This window comes from Tupaia chinensis, unplaced genomic scaffold, assembly GCF_000334495.1.
Source record: "Tupaia chinensis unplaced genomic scaffold, TupChi_1.0 Scaffold141517_1, whole genome shotgun sequence".
Lineage (NCBI taxonomy): Eukaryota > Metazoa > Chordata > Mammalia > Scandentia > Tupaiidae > Tupaia > Tupaia belangeri.
Genome location: NW_006201378.1, coordinates 1618782 through 1642082, shown reverse-complemented (window position 1 = coordinate 1642082; position 23301 = coordinate 1618782). Strand labels below are relative to the sequence as shown.

At 40.5% G+C, this 23301-nt stretch overlaps 1 protein-coding gene across 1 annotated transcript in view; it reads left to right on the top strand.

The window, feature by feature from the left end:
- MYOM2 (myomesin 2) overlaps positions 1-23301 on the top strand; it is a 143407-nt gene that overhangs the window by 23160 nt on the left and 96946 nt on the right. The window contains exons 7-13 of the mRNA XM_006163202.2: positions 6331-6419; positions 6511-6561; positions 9601-9765; positions 14106-14267; positions 17117-17258; positions 18907-19106; positions 19753-19806. Of these exons, the coding sequence (XP_006163264.1) occupies positions 6331-6419; positions 6511-6561; positions 9601-9765; positions 14106-14267; positions 17117-17258; positions 18907-19106; positions 19753-19806 (863 nt within the window). The remainder of the gene's footprint in view (positions 1-6330; positions 6420-6510; positions 6562-9600; positions 9766-14105; positions 14268-17116; positions 17259-18906; positions 19107-19752; positions 19807-23301) is intronic.

Below are 23301 nucleotides of genomic sequence, written 5' to 3'. Positions count from 1 at the left end.
CATTTTTTTTTAATACAGTAACTTATTTTTAGATTTTGATATTTCAATTCTAATTAGAGTTGAATTCTAAATCCGATGGTGGCACCACCTACGGCTTGAGGACACTGAGCCATGACTACCCAGGAGAAAGTTATGTAGCACTTAACTTTTTTGTCCCCTATCTTTCAAATAGATAAAATAGTATTTCTTTTTCTCATGGAGTTGTTCTGGGGGCACTTCAAACTGAGACTTTGGGATGCAAAAGTGCCCTGCGAAAATTTGTAAAAACTGAGACCAAAGAAATCTGTCTATTCTGGGAGCCTGTCCAGAATAGAAAATAAAACCCTTTGGTTCCTAATCACTTGCTTGCAAGTTCTCACAGCATGATGTAAAGGCTAGAATTAGACTCTGTGGGTTAGCTTAATGCTTCCTCTTTTACTGCCTTGGGAAGGAGAGAAAGAATGAAGTCCTGTTGGGGTGTGTTGAGCTAAAGCTCCTCGTCATCTCCAAATTGCCAGCAGACAAAATTTTAAGGTGGGCAAAGTCCCTTCTGTAGCTGCCAAGTCCTTCCTGTCTGGGGTCTATTCTGCAGTCAACCCCTGAACCAGCAGTGGACATGTATTTCTAAGCCCTCCTTCCCAATCCACATATACATGTTTACAATCTATGCATGTACCTCTGTTCTGATATATTTCATATAGTATAACATATCCATGAAAGAGATATGTAAAAGGCATGAGACAGATGTAAACATCAATGGAATTTCTAGCTCACCTGGGGCCACCCAGGTGGTTACCTTGTATTTCCTCATGGCTGCAAGCCCCCCATATTAGTGTAGAAAATAAGGGTGTGTGACTACTTTTGCAATTTGTAGGTTTCTTTACAGGCAGTGCAGACCCTCTGCTCTCAATAAATGCACATACTTATATCACTAAATGCCTACACTTTGCTTATCATTGCAGAAGGTGGATGCCCCCTACATACAGGGGTTCCTGTCCCTGAGTTCATCCCTGCTTCTAAGTACCAGGTGCTAATTGGTTACTTGACAAGTTCCTCAGTGCTAACGTGTTAGGTGACTTCCTCTGGGATCCTAATGCCATAAGTCAATTGAAAAGCAAGTTCAAAGTCCGGTGGGAGAGGCTGTTCTTGAGATGGACCTTGGTGTATAGGACTCGATCTCCACTTTTCTCTTCTCTTAGGCACAAATAGTTTGACTTTTATCAATTCTATTCCACACTTTATTCCCTTCTTGTACCCCTTCCAGCTATTTCCCACTAAGGAACAGTGAGATGGCAATTTATTGCAGTTTCCAAAATGCTTAGAAACCCATGTATTTTGTAGAAATATGAGTACAAGGAAAAGGGCTTTGAACTTTTGGTCCAGAAATTCAGCTAATACATTTTTGTTAATAACACAAGGGATGTTTTAAAAGTTCATGGAAAAATGTATATTATTAAAGTAACAACAGTCTATGCATAAATTTAAGTTTGTTTTTTTTTTTTTTTGTGCCAAAATAAGCTCCACAAACTTTTCAAGTCCCTTTATACACTCGCTCCTGAGGACACAAGGTCGGTTTGGCATTCGTCACTTCTGCACCCAGGAATTGGTAACGGTGGTGATCAGCTGGGCTAAGGGGCCAGGCATCATTCTTGTCTAGTGGGTCACTTCCTGGGACTCCCGTGCCGGATCTGCCCGTTTGCTCTGCCCTGTTCCGAGGTGACTGTTTTGGTCTAGCTTCTCTCTCTCTCTTTTTTAATTATCATCATAATCTTCTTTATATTACATTGGATTACATATAACTTTACAGTGTATTACATTGCTTTTTCAAAAGGGAATGCCATGCATGTCAGTCAGTACAGAGACATTAATCTCCCCACTTCAACATTCAATATCTTTTCTATGTTTTCCCCAATCATTATTTTTATTTTTCTAATTATTTTTTAAAACAGTCAATCGCTATTTCTCATTTTGCTTGTAAAAATACTTTGCCCATCATGAAGTACTTCTCAGACCAATCCAGTTTCTAGCTTCTCTCTTAAGCACCCTAGTCTGTGTTGCTTCTGTGCTCCCCTTGTGAACTCCAGGCTAGGGAGCAGGCACTTGTTTCAGAAGGCTTTGCTTTTTTCCAGAATGCTTGGCATTCTAATACTCCCAGCTGTGCCCATGGGACCCTGCAGCATTCATTTCTGTAATCTGTTGTGCGATTCATAGTGGGGGTGGCCTTGTTGGAAAGAAAGGTGTAGGGCTAATCCTGGAGGAAGACTATCTTCCTGTTTGGAGAACACATTTATGGAAATATAATGGTTTCATCATTTGGAAGAAGTAACGTAAGCACAAATTAAAAGAATAATAATGCAGTGCTTAAGGATACTGCAGAGAAATAATTCTTCCTTCCATCCTAGACCTCCAAACTCCAAGGTGTTCCTGAGAGGCAGCTCCTGTCACCTGTGCTCCCTGTGGGCATGTCTATGTGTGTATTATACGGCAGCTCAGCATAGGATGTTAATGCTTAGCAATGGAGAAAGCAGCTACATTATGGGATTTTTATGTTTCACACTCACTGTTACTTTGCCCCTGGGGAGATGGCTGTACCTGCAGTATATTTGGAAATTGCATAGCAGAGGAGTTCCTAATGAGTTCAGGCTAGAATTGTAGCTTTGTTGATAGGCTTTGTAGCTTAATGCGGATTTCTCCAAGGTGAACTAGAAGATAATGCCCTTAGTTTGTAAATCTACTCAGAAAGGGCTCTGTTTGTGTGATCTCTCCCTTGAGCAATGGCAGTTAAAGGAGGCCAGATGGCCTCGCTTGACACGTTGAAACTAGATTTGAACTTCAAGGAGGAAGGGAAGGAGTTCTTGGTAGATAAGGCAGGTCTCTGTAACTTTCTCCTTCCTGAATTAGAGACACTACATACTTTTTGGTTAAGGAAAATATTTTCAGCTCCTAATAGACTGTAAAAGACAATAAAATTACTAATGACTTTCCAAGAATGGGTTTTTCTCTAAGGACACTGGATTCTTAATGCATTTTAAAATAAGACTTGAGTCAACTTTTTCTTTTCTCCAAAATGGCATTATTTTATCTAGTATTCTTCTTCCCAGATTAAGGCTTTGCTCAGAGTGTCTACTTGGAGAGAAGCTAGCAGAATGAATGCAATTGTTGAAGTCACATGGACCTTCTTTACCAAACTTTTAACTTTATTATTTATATATTTTGTGCCAGAGGGCATGTGCACATGCATGAGAAAGAGAGAGAGAGAGAGAGAGAGAGCACGTGCGTGCAAGAGAGTGCACTTCTGATAGGGTTTGGTCATGCTGTAATCCTTTTTCCTACAATTCTCTATTCTGTCAGGATCCTGGGCATTTACCTAGCAAGTTTTTCAAGTTGTCAGAGCCAGGACTCAAAACCTGATTGGCCATGTGGGACCCACGTTCCTCTGCATAGTGCCTAACCACTGTACTATGGGGCTGACTCTTCCCAACTTTCCAAACTGTCACCTTTCTCTTCATGTTAATACGATAATAATATCTACGTTCCAGGATATGAGGGTATGATGTAAAATAGCCAATGTGAAATAACTACAGAGTGCCTATATTAAGTAAAAGCTCAATGAGTATCTTTTATTGTGTGATTTCTTATGTACACGTAGCCATTGTACACCTTTACAGCATACAATATGGTTTTTCAAAGTATGCGTGCATTGCATGTCAATCAGGTCAAAGATATTGCCACATACATCCCTCAACAGACACTCTTCCATTCTTGTGTCTGTTAAATGTTTCTTTCCTGAGTCCCTCCCAGCCTCTCCTTACTAATTATCACCTTCTTTTTTTTCCCTCTTAGGTTTTTGCTATTGGGCCTGTGTGCTTGCCAGAGAGAGACAGCAAGAGATGGTAAGAGGGAAAGTGAGAAATCACTCCCCAGGAGGGCTGGCCATACCACAGTCTCTTCTCTTTCATTCCCCTCCTGGGATTTTGGGCACAGAAATCACACATATGTGCCTGGAGTGTTTTTTAAGCCGCCAGGTCCAGGACTCAAACCATGGCTGGCCATATGGGAGTCCAGTGCCTTAACCACCATACCACCTGCTGGCCCTCACCACCTTCCTATGCAATCTCTGGTGTCTGCAATTGCTCCCCCACTATTACATCTTTAGACCTCCTATTTCTTTTTGAAAATTACATTTAATCTTCAAACCTCCTATTAATTTTTTAAATTATATTTAATAATTGTTCATATTTGCAGTGTGCAAAATATTTTTTTACCCTAGCATGAATACACTGCATATTAGTCATGTCAAAGATATTACCACATACATTTTTATTAACAGAGAGCTTTTCACTTTTGTGTCTGATGAATTTTTTTCTCTTTTCCTGATCCCCTTTTGCCCACTTCCTATTACCTACCCTCTTCTATTTTGTCTCTCTTATCTATAGTTTCCCCCCCTGCTGTACCTTCCAATCTTTCAGTTTCTGCTACAGAGTGCAGACATTTGTTATATGTTAACTGGGGACATACAATGCATCTCTTTTATACTCTGGCTTGCTTCATTTAACATGATATCTTCCTTATTTGTCCACTCTGTACCAAATGTCATTTGTCACATTTTTTCAACCCATTCATCTATTCTTGGACATTTATATTGATCCCATTTCTTAGCAATTGTGAATAGTACTGCAATAAATATAGATGTGCAAGTGTTTTTCCAACTGAGTGTTTTCTTTTCCTATGCAAAAGCTCAATCAATATTACTTCCACTCCTTATCTCCTTTTTGTCTCAGTTTTCTGGGGAAACTCATGAGACAGTTCATAGACAAGAGAATAAGCTTTAATTTTTGCCTCAGATGGGATCCAATTCTGACATTTTTTTTTTGAGAGTTTTTTTTTTTTTTTTTTTTTTTGTTTTGGGGCACGTTTTTTTTTTGCTATAGGGCACGTGTGCTCACCAGACAGAGAGAGACATAGAAACAGAAAGCGAGAAATCACCCCCCAGGGGGGATTGTCACGCTGCAATCCCTTCTCCTCCATTCTCCTCTTGGGATCTTGGGCACACACGCACACGCGCCTGGCGTGAGTTCTAAGTCACTGGGTCTGGAACGCGAACTGTGGTCGACTACGTGGGAGTCCAGTGACATAGCCATTATGCTAACTGCTGGTTCCCTGACATTTTTTTTTAAAGAGAGATTTTTGCTATAAGGTGTGTGTGCTCACTAGAAAGACAGAGAGAGACAGAGACAGAAAATGAGAAATCACACCCCTCTTCCCAGGGGGAGGGATGACCATGTTGCTATCCTTTTCCTCCATTCTCCTCTTGGAATTTTGGTTTTGCACAGATACACACCCGGTGTAAGTCTCAAATCGCCAGGTCTGGGACTTGAACCACAGTCGACTACATGGGAATACAGCTTTATGCCATCTGATGGTCCCTAAAAATTTCAATGTATCCTTGAGTGGGCAACTCATATCTGAAAGATCATATAACGTAATGGATTTAGACATAATCTCTTATTAGCATAACAGTCCTGCTGAGGAGTGAAGGAAGGTTGTAGAATCTGCTTTTTGAGTAGGGTATTTAGAAAACTTAGCAAGTTAATGGGTCTCTGCTAATGCCTCAGCAATTCTTGCTTGTATCAGACATAAGCTCTTTGTCCAAGTCTTTAATGAGTTCTCAGTGGCTTCATTCCAGGATTGTTGTCCCAGGAACATTAAAAGACAGGGAACATCCTAGGAACAGTTAGTTTTCCAGTGTTAGGATGTATCAGGGTAACCTGGGATAGGTGGATTAAAAGGGCACGTTCTGGGCTGCCATAGAACCAGCACAACTCCAGGTGGGTTGCTCAGGGCTCAGTGAACTAGATGTCTGTCTTCTGTGATGATTCCTTGCTCCCACATAGAGCAGACACAGGACTCTACCAGGCACCCCTCCTTATTGTCCCATCATAAGTGATTCTGCTGGAGATTGAAGTCCTGGGAGCCTGCCCATTAACACACTATAGATGTTAATTCTATAGAGATAGGATAATAGGACCAAAATGGAGTACAGACTTTTGCTTTTCCCTCAGCAAAATGAAGAAGTTTTAAAAGTGTACCTTTTTGGAAAGGAAGTACCTTTTTCTCCCTTCAAAATCAAGCCGTGATTCAGGATTAGTAAACATTCATCCCTGTCTATAATTAATACAGAGTGCTGTCTTGCCATTCCAAGGATGGAGTTGGCATTGTTCTCAAACAAATCACTCATGAACAAAGGATCTAGGTCATCGTGTTTGCTTTCGAGGAATGTTTTTGTTCAGTTCAGGTCACCGGTGTTTACAGAGCAGTCCCACAGTCTTTGTCTTGCTCTTTCTCTCGAAGGGCAAACTTCGATGATACGGCGACGTACTCGGCAGTGGCGACTAATGTCCATGGACAGGTGTCCACCAACGCTGCGGTGGTGGTCAGAAGTGAGTGTGCACACTTGGTGGTGGTGGCTGGAGGGTGTGCTGTGCAGCCTCCTCTTTCTCTCTCTGCCTCACTCACCTCATTGTCTTGCAGGGTTCCATGGAGACGAGGAGCCATTCCATTCTGTTGGACTCCCAATTGGATGTAAGTAGATTTTGGTTTCTTTTCATGTTGAAACATGTTTAGCGATACAGCATATAATTCAGAAAATATTTTCTAAGGGTTGAACTCTTTTTAAAATTTTATTTCAAAATACCCTTCCAAGTGTTTCCTGGCCCGTGTTAGCATGCTGACAATTTGTTCCCATGCAATTCTACGACTAGGTGGTATTTTTAGACACTGGTGAAATTGTCACTTGGAGAGACTTTACATTTTTGAAACAAATCCAAATTCTTGGCCTGAATGCATAAAGTGGCCACATTTTGTTTTAAAGTATATTTTCTTTCCTCCAAGTCTGCAGCTCCCTACCGTGTGCTTGAGGATGAAAGGCCAGCCAGCCCTCTGCTACAGGTCTGGGGGTGGCGGCCTTCCTGGGAGAGGCGGCCGGTCTTTTTTTTTTTTTTTTTTTTCTTCTTCTCCCTAAGTTTCTTGGTCGTTTATAATGAACCTTAGGTCAAAACAAGGGTAAGCTGCAGATGTTTGCTCAGAAACTGGCTTGAGGCCTACCTTAAAGTATTTTAAAACTCCTTTTCCTTCTGTGTACATGTAACACATCCTGAGGGATGGGTAGCGGGTGTTCTGCTCTGTTTCTTCCTCTCCCATTGCAAATGTTTTCTTCCTCCTCACATTTTAAACACCACATATAAACCACTCACTCATCCACAGTTCCTATATACCATAGCAACCTGAAGTGACCCTTCAATGAGGACTCTCTTTCTGAGTCCCAGGCTGGTTCTAGAGGACCCAAGGGGCTGGGCCGAGCCACTGGGTCAGTGTGGATAATGGTCACTATGCCCAGGAATCTCGAGGACCATGATTTGATACACATGCTTTCAATATGGCTTCTGTGTGGTTCGGGAATGAGAGTCAGTATTGATCTGAACTTCCAAAAGAGTACCCATATATTCCTGTTTAAGGCTTGGTTTTACCATAATTTGAGGCTCAGATGTTACAAATCAAGTGTTGGTGAGGAAAGAATTGACCAAAACTATTACCGAGGAGAAAGCCTTTCTGGCAGCCATTGAAAACTTTGAGTACAGTTTACTTTGGGTAAATTTTATTGACTGGGTTATGTCCAATATTTGCTGAGTCTGAAGTGCCATCAATGGGCATGTGGGCATGAAGTCCAGGTCAACACAGAGTGGGGAAGCAGGGCGATCCGAGGATTGGTGTGTGTGCAGCCAGGTGCCAGCAGGTGGGCAGTCAAGTCTAAGAACAAGACAGGTTCCACCTGGAGAATTTTTTCGCATATTAAAGATGCTAAAAGGGATCTAAATGGTCATCTGAACCCATCCCCTGAGTTTCTTATACTTATTAAAATTTCATCATTTTAAATAAAAAACTTTGAACTATTTATAACATACTTGTAGGTCGTAATATAATGGATGTGCATTTGTCTCCATATTGAAAAAATGTACATATTTTGGCATTTTGCTTCAGTTATTTTTGCTAATTGAAATCCAATTCAGATAACACAAAATTAACCACTTTCCATTGTATAATGATGCTTCGGTCATATTTAAAGGACTGAAACTATCACAGAGATGATGAACTCTCCATATGCCTTTCCCCGTTTATTATTATTATTTTTAAAGTTTTTGCCGTAAGGCACGTGTGTTCAGTGTAGACAGACAGAGAGAGAGAGACAGTGAGAGAGAACATGAGCAATCACCCCCCTAGGGAGGTTGGGCATGCTGTAATCCCTTCTCCATCCTTCTCCTGGGATTTAGGGCACACATGTACAAATGCCGGCCATGAGTCTTGAGTCACCAGGTCTGGGACTTGAACTGTGATCAACCATGTGGGAGTCCAGTGCTTTAACTACTGTGCCACCTGCGGGCTCCTCCCCTTCTTCTTAAGAGGAAACCAGTGTCTTGAAGTTTGCAGTTCATGTTAAACTTTCCCTATATGCATTTGTAAACAATGGGGGGGATGGAGACTCTTTAAAAATTTACTGTAGATTTTTTTCTTAAATACATGAACCTTTTTACCCCTGCACCAAACATTCTATGTTTGAGATTTAATGAGGTTGATACCTTGATATCTAGTTGATTCATATGTCCTAAAGATAACATCCTACCGATGAAGATAGCACAGTTTGTTTTGAAGAAAAGAAAGATGTGGCCTTAGAGTCAATGTATCTTGCCTGAAGCCACACATTTGGGGTTGAAGTAGGACTTAAACCCTTTACTCTTCTTTTTTAAAAAATAATTATTTATTTAATTTTATTTATTGTTCTTATTTATTTTTAATTTACCAGAGAAGGAAAGAGAGAGAGGAGAGGGGGAAGAGAGTGAGAAAGCAAGTCACCAGGTCCGTGATTCGAACCATGGTCAGCCATGTGAGAATCTAGCACCTTAATCACACCATTTGCTGGACCCTAAATCCTTTACTCTTAACATGTGATTCAAACTCCAAGCTGCTTCTCCACACAGCTGTGCCTCTCTGTCTGCCTTTGGCACAAATGAAAAAATACAACTTTGTCATTGTTTTCCTGTTTCTTCAGAAGTGGCTGTCTGAGCTCAGGCTACTAGGACCAGGATGGAATAGAGACCAACCCCAATGGTAGCACTGGATGTACCTAAAAAATATGTATTAATTTCTCACGGTGCTGGAGGATGCAAGTCTGAGATCTGGGTACCTATGTGTTTGGGCTCAGTGAGGACTCTTTTCCTAGTTTGAAGATGGCTCCCTCCTTGCCCTGTGTTCTCACGGCTGAGGGAGAGTTGTGGTGTCTCTTTCTCTTATTAGGACATTAATCCCCATGGAGAGCCTCACCCTCATGTAAGCATAACTCACCTTTCAGAGGTCTCATGCCCAAAGATCATCACATTATGGAATAGGATTTAACAGGGATTTGGGGAAGACACAAACATTCAGCCTGTACTACAGTTCTTTTGAGGAAGTAAATGATTACTAAAGGGAAAAAAACACACTTTTGCAGAAAAGGTTCTATACGTATCTACTGTCTGTCAGATGCGTTAGGACTGTCAGCTCTAACTCTGTCTCATCTGCCCTGTGTAGTGCCCTTATCGTCTGTGATTCCATACACTCACTTTGATGTTCAGTTTCTGGAAAAATTTGGGGTCACCTTCAGAAGAGAAGGGGAGACTGTCACTCTCAAGTGCACGCTGTTGGTGACTCCAGACCTGAAGAGGGTGAAACCACGGGCCGAGTGGTACCGGGATGGTGAGTACAATGACAACCAACCTGGGCACCCACAGAGGTAGTGCTGCATCTGCACCCCACCTGTAAGTCAGGGTAGAAATGCATCTTTCAGGGGTAGTATTGATTTGGCCTTTGTCCCTGCCACCACATTAGCTGTGAGCAGCAAAAGAGACCAGAGAGAACTTGGTAGCCTGAGATTGACTTTGGGCTTCATCCGGGAAAATTCTGGAGAAGTGAACAGGGAAGTACTTGAATTTAGATGGTTACTCAGAAATTTTTATAGCTTCATAAAAGGATCTCTTTTTAAAAAAATGAGTGAGTTATCTGTTATGTATGTTTTTCTTTGGCTAAAACAATAGCTGTCATTTATTAGAGCTTATTATGTGCTGCATTCTTTTCTGAGAATAATAATTTATGTAATTTCATGACTCTACAAGAAGGATAGTGTAGTTAGCTTTACATTACAGAGAAGGAGGAAGAAATAAGAAACTTTCTTAGGGCTTTTCCTTGGGGAAATGGCAGAGCTAGGATTTGAACCCCTGAAATCTGGCTATGGAACCTATGTTCTCTACCAACCATACAATATTGCTTTAATAATATAAATCTGTGTTTCCTACTATCATTTGGTACTTACAAGGAATGTGTGTGTGTGTGTGTGTGTGTGTGTGTGTATATTTTGAAAGAGGGTATGTGTGCTCAATAGAGAAAGAGAGAGAGAAGGAAAGTGAGAAAATATCTCCCTCATGGGGGATGATCATTCAACTATCCTTTCTCTTCCATTTCTTCTTTTGGAATTTTTGGGCATGCACACACATGTGCCTGGTGTGTTTCTTAAGCCACTGGGTCTGGGACTTGAACCATGCAGCTGGCCATGATGGATTCAATTGCCTTAACCATTACATCACCAGTTGGCCTTGTGCTTTCATATCTATGCAAAGTATACAAGTCAGCTTCTCCACCTTCTTGAGGCTCTTGGTTCTTCCCTTTAGGGAACTTACTTTTCCATGCATGAAATCACACTGTTATTTTGCCTGTATTTATTCAGGATTTACCATAATACAAAATAGTACAAAGAAACATCTGCCATTCCTGCCCATGTGATAGTTATAACCTACTTGGGGAAAACACACAACAGCATGAAGCAGTGTATTTAAAGGTGTGTGAAATGTCTCAGGCCAGGTTGTGATAATTTGCTGAATACATGGTACTGGCCATGCTAACTAGTGAAATGGAGTCAGGAAAGTAGGGGATGAAAGATGGAGGGGAACTTTGTTGTAAATAAAAAAGGTTGTTGAAAGATGATAAGTTTTAAACTGCTTGGGAAGGAGAAGTCTGTGTGCCAAAGCACAGAGGCAGATAAAGAAAAAAATGTGTTGAAGATACAGAGTACATTTTGACCTTGTACCCAGAATACAGTAATTGTTAGGTTTGTGGAGGATTGAGAACTATGATCTTCTGTTGGAACTGTAGTAGTCATAACCATGAGCTCTTTTCATGCTAGGTGAGGGGGACAGACAGCAAGAGAGAGAGAGAGAGAGAGAGACAGAGACAGAGACGGAGAGATAGAGACAGAGAGAAAGGGAGGGAAGGAGAGGGAGGGATTCTTTATAGCAGCAGAAGAATTGAAGCATTTTCATTTACTCTTTCTGGTGAGAAACAAAATTTATATGCGAAGCATTCTCATGATGTGCCCAAAGCTTGGTGACATCAATTTTAGATCTTTTTCTAGTGACTAGAAAGTGCCTGGAGGACCAGTAGATGGCGTAATGGATGTATCGGACTCCCACGGAGTCAATCGTGGTTTGGGTCCCAGACATGGTGGCTTAAACTCATGCCAGGTGTGCTTGCATGCGTGCGTGCCCAAAATCCTGAGAAGAGAATGGAGGAGAAGGGATTGTGGTGTGGCCATTCTCCCAGGGGGATGGGTTCTTGCTTTCTGTCTCTCTGTCTCTCTGTCTCTCTGGTGAGTGGATGTGCCCTCTAACAAAAATCTCTTTCTCAAAAAAAAAAAAAAAGTGCCTGGAATCCTGGTAACATGGTAGTTTCACCAAATGTCACAGATTTGAATGGAACATACATTTTCAAAAAACATATTTGACAGGTGCTCTTCTATTTTTACTTGACTCCTGATAGTTGAGGGAGATTTAGTTACACAACAAGCTCTGCATTAGCAATCCAGATTAGATCTTCATGGGCTGTATTATTCAAGTGGACATCCGTGGGGACCGTTCTCTATGGCTTGCATTTAGACATTAAAATGCAAGGGGGATATTTTCAGCTCTTTATAACGGATGAGCTGTCAGCCACCTCTGGCTGGCAAGCCCCGAGGAGGCAGTGAAGCCCTCCAGCAGGTTGGAGAAATTGAGTGTGCAAACAGGAAATTTTGGAATTACTGACACAATTTGAGATGGATCATAACTCTAAAGCTACCACTTCACTGATGCCATCACAGCTGAGAGAAACTTGGTTCCGTTTAAGAAAACCTAAGACCACTTTCGGGTGTGATTTGCATTTGTGAATGGTTTGGTTAGTATGGTAATGTCAGGAAACCAGCAGGGAACAAACTTTGGTTCAAGGGATTGGATTTCAACCAGACTTTCTGCTCAATGAACAGTGGGTTTGCCTGTGGGTCCTGTTCTGGTTTAATGTATATCTTAGATGCATAGATAACCATTTATTAACTATTTTAATTATTTGTCTTTATTTATGATAGAGTGCAAGTGAGGTGGGTGAGAGAGGCAAGCAACCTCCACAAGGTCAGGTCATGCCACAATCTCCTTCTTCCAGTCCTCCCGCTCTTCAGGTCCTGGGCTGTCACGTGCATGCCTGGTTTTGTTTCAGGCTGCCTGGCTGGGGATTCAAACCATGGTCACCATGTGGGATTCAGATTCTCTTAAACATCACATTACCCTTGTGCCATGGTGTCACCTGCTGTGAGTAGTCTGTTGTTTTAGCCACTCGGCTGCCATGACAGAATGCCACAGCCTTGGCGGCTTAGACCACAGACATTAATTTCTCACAGTTCCGGTGGCTAGAAGTTCAAGATAAGGCACTGGCAGCTACAATATGTGCTGAGAGTTTCCTTTCTGGCTTGCAGATCGCTCCCTTCCCTCTTTGTGTTCTCACATGGAAGAGGGAGAGTGAGGAGCCTCTGAATTCTTCCTTTTCTTATAAGAACATTAAACCTCCCATGGGCCTCTCTCTAGTGACCTCAACTCACCTTATTTATGTCCTGATGACCCAAATACCACTTCATCGAGGGTTAGAGTTACAATGTAGGAATTTTAAGAGGTCACATTTTGGTCCCTAGCCCCTGGTTTCATTTTAGAAATTCATATAAATGTTGAAATTCTCCACATCCAAAGCTATGCTCCCCAAAGGGTATTTTCTAGTGTAGTCATCTATTGGCTTATTGGTACTTTTATTACTTAAAATGAAAAAAAAATTATTTTGTTAAAGGACACCTGCATTCATCAGAGAGAAATGGGGAGGGGGGACAGATGCGGGGCAAGGGAGAAAGCACTCCCCCATAGGAAATGGTCATACTATAATCTCTTCACTACTTCTCCTCTTGGGATTTCGGGCACACACACATATGTGCCCAGTGTGTTTCTCAAGTCCTTGGATCCGGGACTCTAACCCTGTGGTCAGCCATGTGGAATCTGGCTCCTTAACCACCAGACCACAGAGCTGGTACTTTTATTAATACTTTCTAAGTAACAGCAATAGAAGACTCTTGCTATGCTCCATCTGGCTAAGTGCTTTTGAGATGTTAGAGCACTGACTTGTAATGAGCACCATCTTTGGGAGATACATGAGATCACAGCCTGATAGATGACGAGGCGGGTTTAGCTCAGAAGCAGGGAGCTGACAGGGACACCCAGTTTATCTGAAGACAAAGCTAATGACCGCTTTGCACACGTCTTATCTCTATCCATTCTAAACGTGCTGCAAATTCTTTTTCAATCTTGTGCTTTATTTGCATGTATGCTTTATGTATTAAACAGCATTCAAACTTTTAGGAAGTCAAGGCATTAATAAAAAAGCATAACATTTAATGGACACAAAAATAGAAAATTGTTGATAATACAGATGGTAATATCTTTGACTGGACTAATAGGCAGTATATACATGCCCAGAAAGTTCATTTTGTGTGCTGTAAAGATGTATAATAATTAAGTGTAAATAAATAAGTAAATAAATTTTTACATACTAGTAATAATTTTAAAAAAATGTCTTTGTTCCTTGGTGTCTGGCTTGACAGCCCTGGGTTGCCGTGAGACTACACAAACATCCAGGTAGGTTTCTGTGATTTGTTAAAGGATTCCTCTAGCAACTGCTGCATTTTATTGCTCTTTTAGATGTGCTAGTGAAAGAGTCGCAGTGGACAAAGATGTTCTTCGGAGAAGGACAGGCCTCATTGTCCTTCAGCCACCTCAACAAGGATGACGAAGGCCTGTACACCCTGAGGATCGTGTCCCGAGGAGGAGTCAGTGACCACAGTGCCTTCCTGTTTGTTCGAGGTGCGGCTGGTGGGTGCATGTGGTCACAGCTGAGGTGTGAGCTTGCGTGATGCCAGGAGACCCCATAAAGACCAAGGAACTGGACCAGAGAAGCAGGATGGTTGAAAGATGGTTTCGGCTTCCTGAAACTTCAGTGATGGGAAGTAGATTTTTCCGTGGTGCCCCAGCACACCACAGTGCATCCCAGCGCCGAGTGGGTGAGATAAGGGAGATGGAATTGAAATAGATCAGTCCTAGAGATATATATTATCTTTCAATCATTCAACACATCATTAGAACTTTGAAAGTGCCTCTCACAAGTGACTGTACCAGCATTATTTATTCTTGAGAGAATTTGGCACAAGAACAAAGGAGGCCAGTGTAGGGGGAGCTAGCCAGGGAGCCTCAGTATGTCTCCCCTCTGGACTTTGACTTTAAGGGGAGAGACAATGATGAAAACTACTGCTGTTATTACTCCTCATTTCAAGTAAATTCATGTTTAAGACACTCACAATGAAAGTGGCCAGGAATTACCACGTGCTTTTTGTCAGGCAAAGTGATCAGTGTTCTGCCTGTGTTTAATCCTCCCTGTAAAAGCATGAGAAGGGTTTTACTAATCCCTTTCTAAAAACCTCATAAAATTTATGATATACCACCAGGCAGTGTTAGACATTACATGTGTATGTGTGTGTGTACAGGCATATAGGTATGTGTGTGTATATGCATTTGTATACATACAAGCACACATATGTGTATATATAACCTAAAATTCTCAAAATAATTTTGTGAAATGCTATTCTCAGTTTTTTGAGCAGAGACACTAAGGCTCAGAGGCATGAGGAACATCTGTAAGGTGGAGGAGCTGGGATTTAAATTCTGCTGGTGCCTAAAGCATGAGAATTCCTTTTGCGAAGTCTCAGTGTCTGGCATTGTATGATGCTTGGAATGAACCCAGTTACGCTTTTTTGACATTTATCCTGAGCTCTTCTCTACATCTGTCCCAGGTTGCACTTCTGGGTTTAAAGGTAACCTCTTGGCTAGGTACAGCTAAGTCTACCAGGAAGATATCCACTACCCTTGCTGTGGTTGGCTGTAGCTGCTGCCCCAGTCCCCAGGGACTCTGTCCTGATCGCCCAGCCCATCCTTACCAGCAGCTCAGGGTTCTCTCTCTCTCTCTCTCTTTCTTTTTTTGGAGAGGCTTTTGCTATAGGGCGTGTGCATTCACCAGACAGACAGACAGAGATGGAGAGACAGAAACAAGAAATCACCACCCCCCCACCACCACCACCTGCAATCCTTTCTCTTCCATTCTCCTCTTGGGATCTTGGGCAGACATGCACACGGGCCTGGAGTTTTAAGCCACCAGGTCTGGGACTCGAACTGCTGTCGACAACATGGGAGTCCAGCGACATAGCCATTATGCTAACTGCTGGTCCCAGGGTTCTCTTCACCTGTATACCTGCCACTGGTTCTCAGGTGTGGGCGGTGGTAAGAAGATCATCAGCATGTTATTTTTTCCACACTGGATTAGTTAGGTCAAAGCGTAAAGAAAGGGTGGTATCACTAGGAATATTTTTTTCTTAGGAAAACAAAAAGAACAGATATAAAACAACTAATGCATCTCACCTTCTTCGTTTCCCACACATAAGCTTGCAAGTCTGCAATTTTAGGCACTTTTACCAAGTTTTGCTTTTTATTATTAGGTTGGCATTAACATGTACCTCCCATTCTCTGTGTATGCCTTCTGGCAAGACGTTTCACCCCATAAAAATGCAATAAATACAACACAGCTTAAATTGCCTTGCTTATTCAGCACCACCAACAGGAAGAAAATAATGCAAGTATGGAGGAGTTTAACCATTTTGATTACTTTTTTGAAGATTTTGAATGTAAGAGAAAATATTTGGCCCCATGTCAAGAACTCCTTAGCTTTCAATATGCTGAGGAGACTTGAACAAGAAACTGTATAAATGCTTACACTGCTAAGAATATATAACAGCCATGGTAGCTGAATAAATATGTATTTTAGATAACAAAATGAAATGTTCAGTGTATATACTTTCTAAATAGCTCTGTTGGCCTTCAGTGCAACTATAATTAAAATTGGAAAACAAAACCTAACTCCATTAAGACCATAAATAGCCTGAGAAATGAATTTAGAGAATATTGACCCTTTGAATATTGAATAGAGAACTTGCAAAGAAATTCCAAATTTCTAAGGACTTTGAAATATAAACGTCTAAGGCAGTATTTCTCAAATGTTAAAAAGGCCAAATTACTATTATTGTTTCATCAATCTAGAGAAAGTGAATTTTAATTTTGGACCCAATTACTTATTTATTTTTAGAGAGATCTTTTTTTGCTATAGGATGTATAGGATCACCAGAGAGACAGAGAGAGACTGAAAGCGAGAAATCACTTTCCATGGGGGGAAGACCACACTGCAATCCCTTCTCCTCTATTCCTCTCAGGATTTTAGGCACACATGCATATGCACCTGGCATGAGTTTTAAGCTGCTGGATCCAGGACTCGAATGGCATTGGATGCTGTGAGAGTCCAGCAATGTAACCATTATGCCATTTGCTGGTCCCAAATTTTGGATCCTATTATAAAAGCTTACAGACTTAATTATTTTATAGATGAGTAAATGTTTTGAGTTTTTTTTTTTTTTAATTCCTAAATATATTTACATTTCTTGTCACCAATTCACCAGAGTCAAAGAATATTCAAGAAATCTGAACACAGGAATTAAACACTAGATCAAAGCCAGCAGGTAGAATTTTAGTTTGATGGGGCTCTGGAAAGACTTTAAAGTGACTTCATGCTTTAAATGACCATGAACACGTGTGTCCCTCCAATCCCTTCCCAGATGCTGACCCGTTGGTTACAGGGGCTCCTGGAGCACCCATGGACTTGCAGTGCCATGATGCCAACCGAGATTACGTCATTGTGACGTGGAAGCCTCCCAACACAACCACTGAGAGCCCTGTCCTTGGCTATTTTATCGACCGGTACGTTTCCATTGTGTTCCTCCAGGAGTGGAAGTGTTCCTAAAATGAAAATCCTCATGGGCAATGTCTTTGGGTATTGCTATAAATACAAGTTGATGTTATTCTCGACTGGTTCTGTGTACATCACTGTTAGGTGACTCACCGTGCCTGACCACTAATTGGTAAATAGTGCCAAATAGGCTGAGCCCCGTGTAAGCACACTGGATTTCTTTTTGTTGAAATTGGAGCCTTGCTGAGCTATTCCACACGCGGTATCAAATCCCATCCTACTTCTCCAGGCACGGTCAGAGAACCAGTGTCCTGGTTCTGCAGAAGTCCAGGCTTGTGTCCTATGCTGAAAGAGTCCCCAGCTTAGCAGGATTAATACCCAGCTCTGTTTCTGTCTCCCGCGAGTCAAAGTGGTGAAGAAGAATGCCAGACCATGCTGTCGCTATATGAGAGATATAAATAGATAGATGTCTTAGATAGCTCTTTTGAAGTTTGTTTATACCACTGTACATCTAAATCAAAGTTTAACAGTATTGATTTACCGACGTGAGATAGTTTCCTGTTGTGAACATTGTCACCTAATGTTCTATTATTTTTCTCTATTAACTAGGAAGGTTTTTGTTTTCTCATTTCGAAGTGAAAAGTATGAACGCTTCAGAGTATGAATATTGCAATTTCTCTTTGAGTTAATCACTTTAATTTAGATTGTTATTAAACCCAATGCAGTTTAACTCTTTAATTCCCCTTTTCTCAGGATAGTACTCAAATTTGACATGAGAAGCATTCTAGAAAGAAATCTGTTAACATTATTTCAGGAGATCATGTCCCAACATTCCAGTGAGGATTCATTCCTTTGGCCCAGATTATGTTGGGTGTTGGGAGACACTCAGGGAGGGAGGATTTTATTTCCTAAGACTTGGCATTTGAAAGGCTAGGGAGCTTAGGGGCACCCTGTGTTTTTCATACAAGTTGGAAAAAGAACTGTGAAGGACAGATCTAAGTGAACATTTTGAGAAGATTTTTCCTAAAATCTATTCAGGTAATATATAATAAAATATATTTGAAGACTGTAATTGATCTTAAGTTGCAAATGAAGACCCAGGATAATTATCTCTCAAGCTGTATCTAACTATATAGATATTTAATCTATGTTTTTGTAGCTATAGATAGATAGCTAGATGTTTTTGTAGCTATATAGATAGATAGATCTACATATATAGATAGATAGATAGATAGAGCTAACATTTCCTAAGTAGCCCTGTCTTTTAAAGCTTATTTATACTACAACTTGTATAACTAAATATTTATATATACATGTATATATATTTATTGTTTACATTTAGTCACTGTATGTCTTCACAGTACACAGCATAGCTTCTCCCAGCACAAATACAGTGCATATTAGTCAGAGCAAAGACATTACCATATACATTATCATCAGCAAATAACTTTTCATTTTAAATCAGTATTTTAACAATATAGATTTTTACCACTGTGAGCTATTTTCTTGATATAAGTGACGCACTTTTCTGTTATGAATTGTATATTATATATACACACATAGGCACACACATAGGCGTCTTTATCAGACTGTGCATTTTTATTAGACTGCTGCATTTGTAACTCTCTACATATTTTTTTTTTTTTTTTTAATTTCAAGATGTGAAGTGGGAACCAACAATTGGGTTCAGTGTAATGACGCACCAGTAAAAATCTGCAAATACCCTGTGACGGGGCTTTTTGAAGGAAGGTCTTATGTGTTCCGTGTGAGGGCCGTCAACAGCGCGGGTATCAGCCGACCTTCCAGGGTCTCTGATGCAGTGGCCGCTCTGGATCCCCTCGATCTCAAAAGGTTACAAGGTAGGCAGCTCACATTTTAAATTCCAACCACTCCCGGGGAGCTTTGGGACATTCTGTGTGTGACTGGTTCTTCCCTTTTACTCCTACCTGTATGGGAGTCTTAAGGAGGCCTTCAAGCACTGAGTGTAGCACGGTGATCTGTTCCTGTCTCTATGTATTCCTCAAAGTCACTCTAGGGATGGTGCTAGGCTGACATACTTTCAAACAAATGTGCTTCGCTTTCATAGAACTCTCCACTGGAATCCAGGTAAATGGGCTCAGAATTAGACCTTTCTCAGCCCATGGGAGATCTAATTTCAACATATAATGAAACTTAAATGGGCTTGAAATCAAGCCATTCTATTTCTGAATTTTAATTTCACATGACATGGATTCCTTAATGGGCTTGGACCCTTCATAATGGTTTTAAGTAAGCCACCATGTTTTTCTCACCTGCTTGGTCCTTTGAATTCACTCCAAAGGCTGAGAAGCACTGAATGTTACACAGTCCACTTCCAAAATATCAACTCTGATTATTCTGCAGGCCTGCGTATGGAGCAGTCCTATCACAAAGGTGATTTAGACCTTGCAGAGAATTAGGGAAAACTCATGCTTTCTCTAGGAAGCCTTTGGATGTCAAATTGATGATCAACTTTTCTCTTTGTAGCAATTCATTTGGATGGAGAGAAAGAAATTGTAATTTATCAGGATGACCTTGAAGGTAAGTATTTCTTTGCTACTTCATTTCAGCTGCTTGTACTCTCAGGATTTAGGGTTGTAATTGGAGACACGAGAGATGGACAAAACCCATGCACGTGATGGGCTCCCTCTTTACATGTAAACATAAAAACTGCAGTTAGAGGATACAAGCGTAATGTTTATAGAACTAAAAAAACAAACAAACAAAACAAAACAAGCAAGATAGAATGAGGGAGTGGAAAAAAAGAAAAGAAACAAGGTGTATGGATGGTGAACTCCATTGCTTTCAGTTAGGGCTCCCAAATACATACAGAGGAAACCCTACTACAGGGAAGATTTGATGATCACTGGTTGATGGTAGGTCATCCTTCCTCACAAAGCCCATTAGTAGAACAATATTTTATTTCACTTTTATAAGCAACCTTTTTATTTACAGCATATTAACTGAAATAGAGTTTTTTCCTGATCAAGAATGAACTTTTATTTCCTTTCTAAAAAATACGTGATGTTGTAAATATGTCTTAATATTTCTTTCAGAGAGGGTAAGAAAGAATGATTTGCTAAGAAGGAGGATCTAACATTATTTTGTCAGAAATCCAAAGAGTTAACAGAGTTCATTGAGTACGAAGAGTGAAAACTTTGGAAATGAGACAAGTCCAAATTAATATGGAGCCACTGGCAAAGGAGTGGTACTTTTGAGCTTGTTTTTAAAATTGCAGCAGTCCCAAATGTTCTTTGCCCAAAATAGCTACAGATTCAGGAGAGGTTTGTTGATTGATTTTCATGACTGGGATAGGTTCCAAATGATATCCACACCTTGTATCTTCTGCCCCATAAAGATTTTTTCCCTAGGATTTTCCGAAGGAACATGTGCCCAGTCCTCTTCTGGGAACAGTAAACCCCCAGAGGAACACTTTGAGAGCAGTGGTTAATCCACCATGGTAATACATAAAACTCGGATCAAAACACCTGCTCCAGAAGAACTGAGAAACCAAAGATGTTCAGAAAATAAGTAATGAAAATAAACTTTTGGGGGTGAGTTGACTTAGGAGGATATTTTAAATAACTTTCTCATTCACCCTAGTCTAGCACTGTGCCTTTTTTTGGGCATTTTTAAAAAATGGTTAAAACACATATTTAAATAAATAAATAATGACTCCAACTCATATTGAGAGAGCATATGTTTATGCAGACCAGCTTGTACAAAATGTTTTTGGCATGCTGGAGAATAAGGCAGTTCTCCTTTTTTACCCCTCATGGGCAGAGGGGGTCAGAGAGGACTGATGCAATTTGTATTACCCTTAGTGGACAGGATTCCAAATCTGGTAAAAATGAGCCACAGAAAGAAGGTGTAATCTGCTGTATCAATGTTGCATATCTATGATGAAATTTGCATTATCTAAAGGTCACTGTAAAAAGTACTGCAGATATGAACTAACATAATCTTAGAAGCCTTTCCAGGGTATGAACCATGCCTTTTTGGGGAGATAATTTATTCTTTTTGTTAAGAGAGAGATTTTTGCTATAAGGTGCTTACACTTGCCAGAGAGACAGAGGGACAGAGAGAGAAAGTGAGAAATCACTGTCCAGGAGGATTTTAACTGAAATAGAGTTTTTTCCTGATCAAGAATGAACTTTTATTTCCTTTCTAAAAAATACGTGATGTTGTAAATATGTCTTAATATTTCTTTCAGAGAGGGTAAGAAAGAATGATTTGCTAAGAAGGAGGATCTAACATTATTTTGTCAGAAATCCAAAGAGTTAACAGAGTTCATTGAGTACGAAGAGTGAAAACTTTGGAAATGAGACAAGTCCAAATTAATATGGAGCCACTGGCAAAGGAGTGGTACTTTTGAGCTTGTTTTTAAAATTGCAGCAGTCCCAAATGTTCTTTGCCCAAAATAGCTACAGATTCAGGAGAGGTTTGTTGATTGATTTTCATGACTGGGATAGGTTCCAAATGATATCCACACCTTGTATCTTCTGCCCCATAAAGATTTTTTCCCTAGGATTTTCCGAAGGAACATGTGCCCAGTCCTCTTCTGGGAACAGTAAACCCCCAGAGGAACACTTTGAGAGCAGTGGTTAATCCACCATGGTAATACATAAAACTCGGATCAAAACACCTGCTCCAGAAGAACTGAGAAACCAAAGATGTTCAGAAAATAAGTAATGAAAATAAACTTTTGGGGGTGAGTTGACTTAGGAGGATATTTTAAATAACTTTCTCATTCACCCTAGTCTAGCACTGTGCCTTTTTTTGGGCATTTTTAAAAAATGGTTAAAACACATATTTAAATAAATAAATAATGACTCCAACTCATATTGAGAGAGCATATGTTTATGCAGACCAGCTTGTACAAAATGTTTTTGGCATGCTGGAGAATAAGGCAGTTCTCCTTTTTTACCCCTCATGGGCAGAGGGGGTCAGAGAGGACTGATGCAATTTGTATTACCCTTAGTGGACAGGATTCCAAATCTGGTAAAAATGAGCCACAGAAAGAAGGTGTAATCTGCTGTATCAATGTTGCATATCTATGATGAAATTTGCATTATCTAAAGGTCACTGTAAAAAGTACTGCAGATATGAACTAACATAATCTTAGAAGCCTTTCCAGGGTATGAACCATGCCTTTTTGGGGAGATAATTTATTCTTTTTGTTAAGAGAGAGATTTTTGCTATAAGGTGCTTACACTTGCCAGAGAGACAGAGGGACAGAGAGAGAAAGTGAGAAATCACTGTCCAGGAGGATTTTGGGCATGCATGCACACATACCTGGAATGAGTTTTAATATTAAGCCTAGTGCTAGACTCCAACCACAGTCAGCCATGTGAGAGTCCAGCACCTTAACCACTATGCCACCTCCTGGCTTTGTAATTTATCCTTTTAAACATAGATATAGATGTGTTGGGATATAAATAGCTAGCTATTTTCTAAAAGTGCCAACTAAAGAAACAACACATTTTCTGAGTCTTAGTTTGCCAATTGGTTAAATGCAAGTTCAGTTTACTAGACATAATCATTCTTCTTTCAAACTGGAATAAAATCACTGATAACATTTTTTAGGTTTATTTTTGTTTCCTTTCTCATGTGAAGGCAGGTTTTCTAGTTCCCTGAGCCTGTGTCTTTCCTTTGTTTGATGTATTCTTGAAAGTAGCAGTATTTTCTTCATAGTCTGGGAAACATTTTTTTTTAAAGTTTTATTTATTCATTCATTTATTTTAATTTGACTAGAGAGAGACATAGAGAGAGAAAGAAAGAGAAAGTAAGTCACCAGGTCTGGGATTCAAACTGTGATCGGCCATGTGGGAGTGTCCAGTGCCTTAACCACGATGCCACCGGCTGGTCTCCCATCTGGGAAACATCTCTGTGGTGCTGTTTATATAGCCAGTCATGGCAGGCAGAGGGCAGAACACTTAGAAGGAAAATTGTTTGACTTGGACGTTGATCCCGCCTGGAGAACAGCCGCCTAGGCTTCAGTTTTCTGATGTGAGACTTTGCCTGTGGCTCACAATT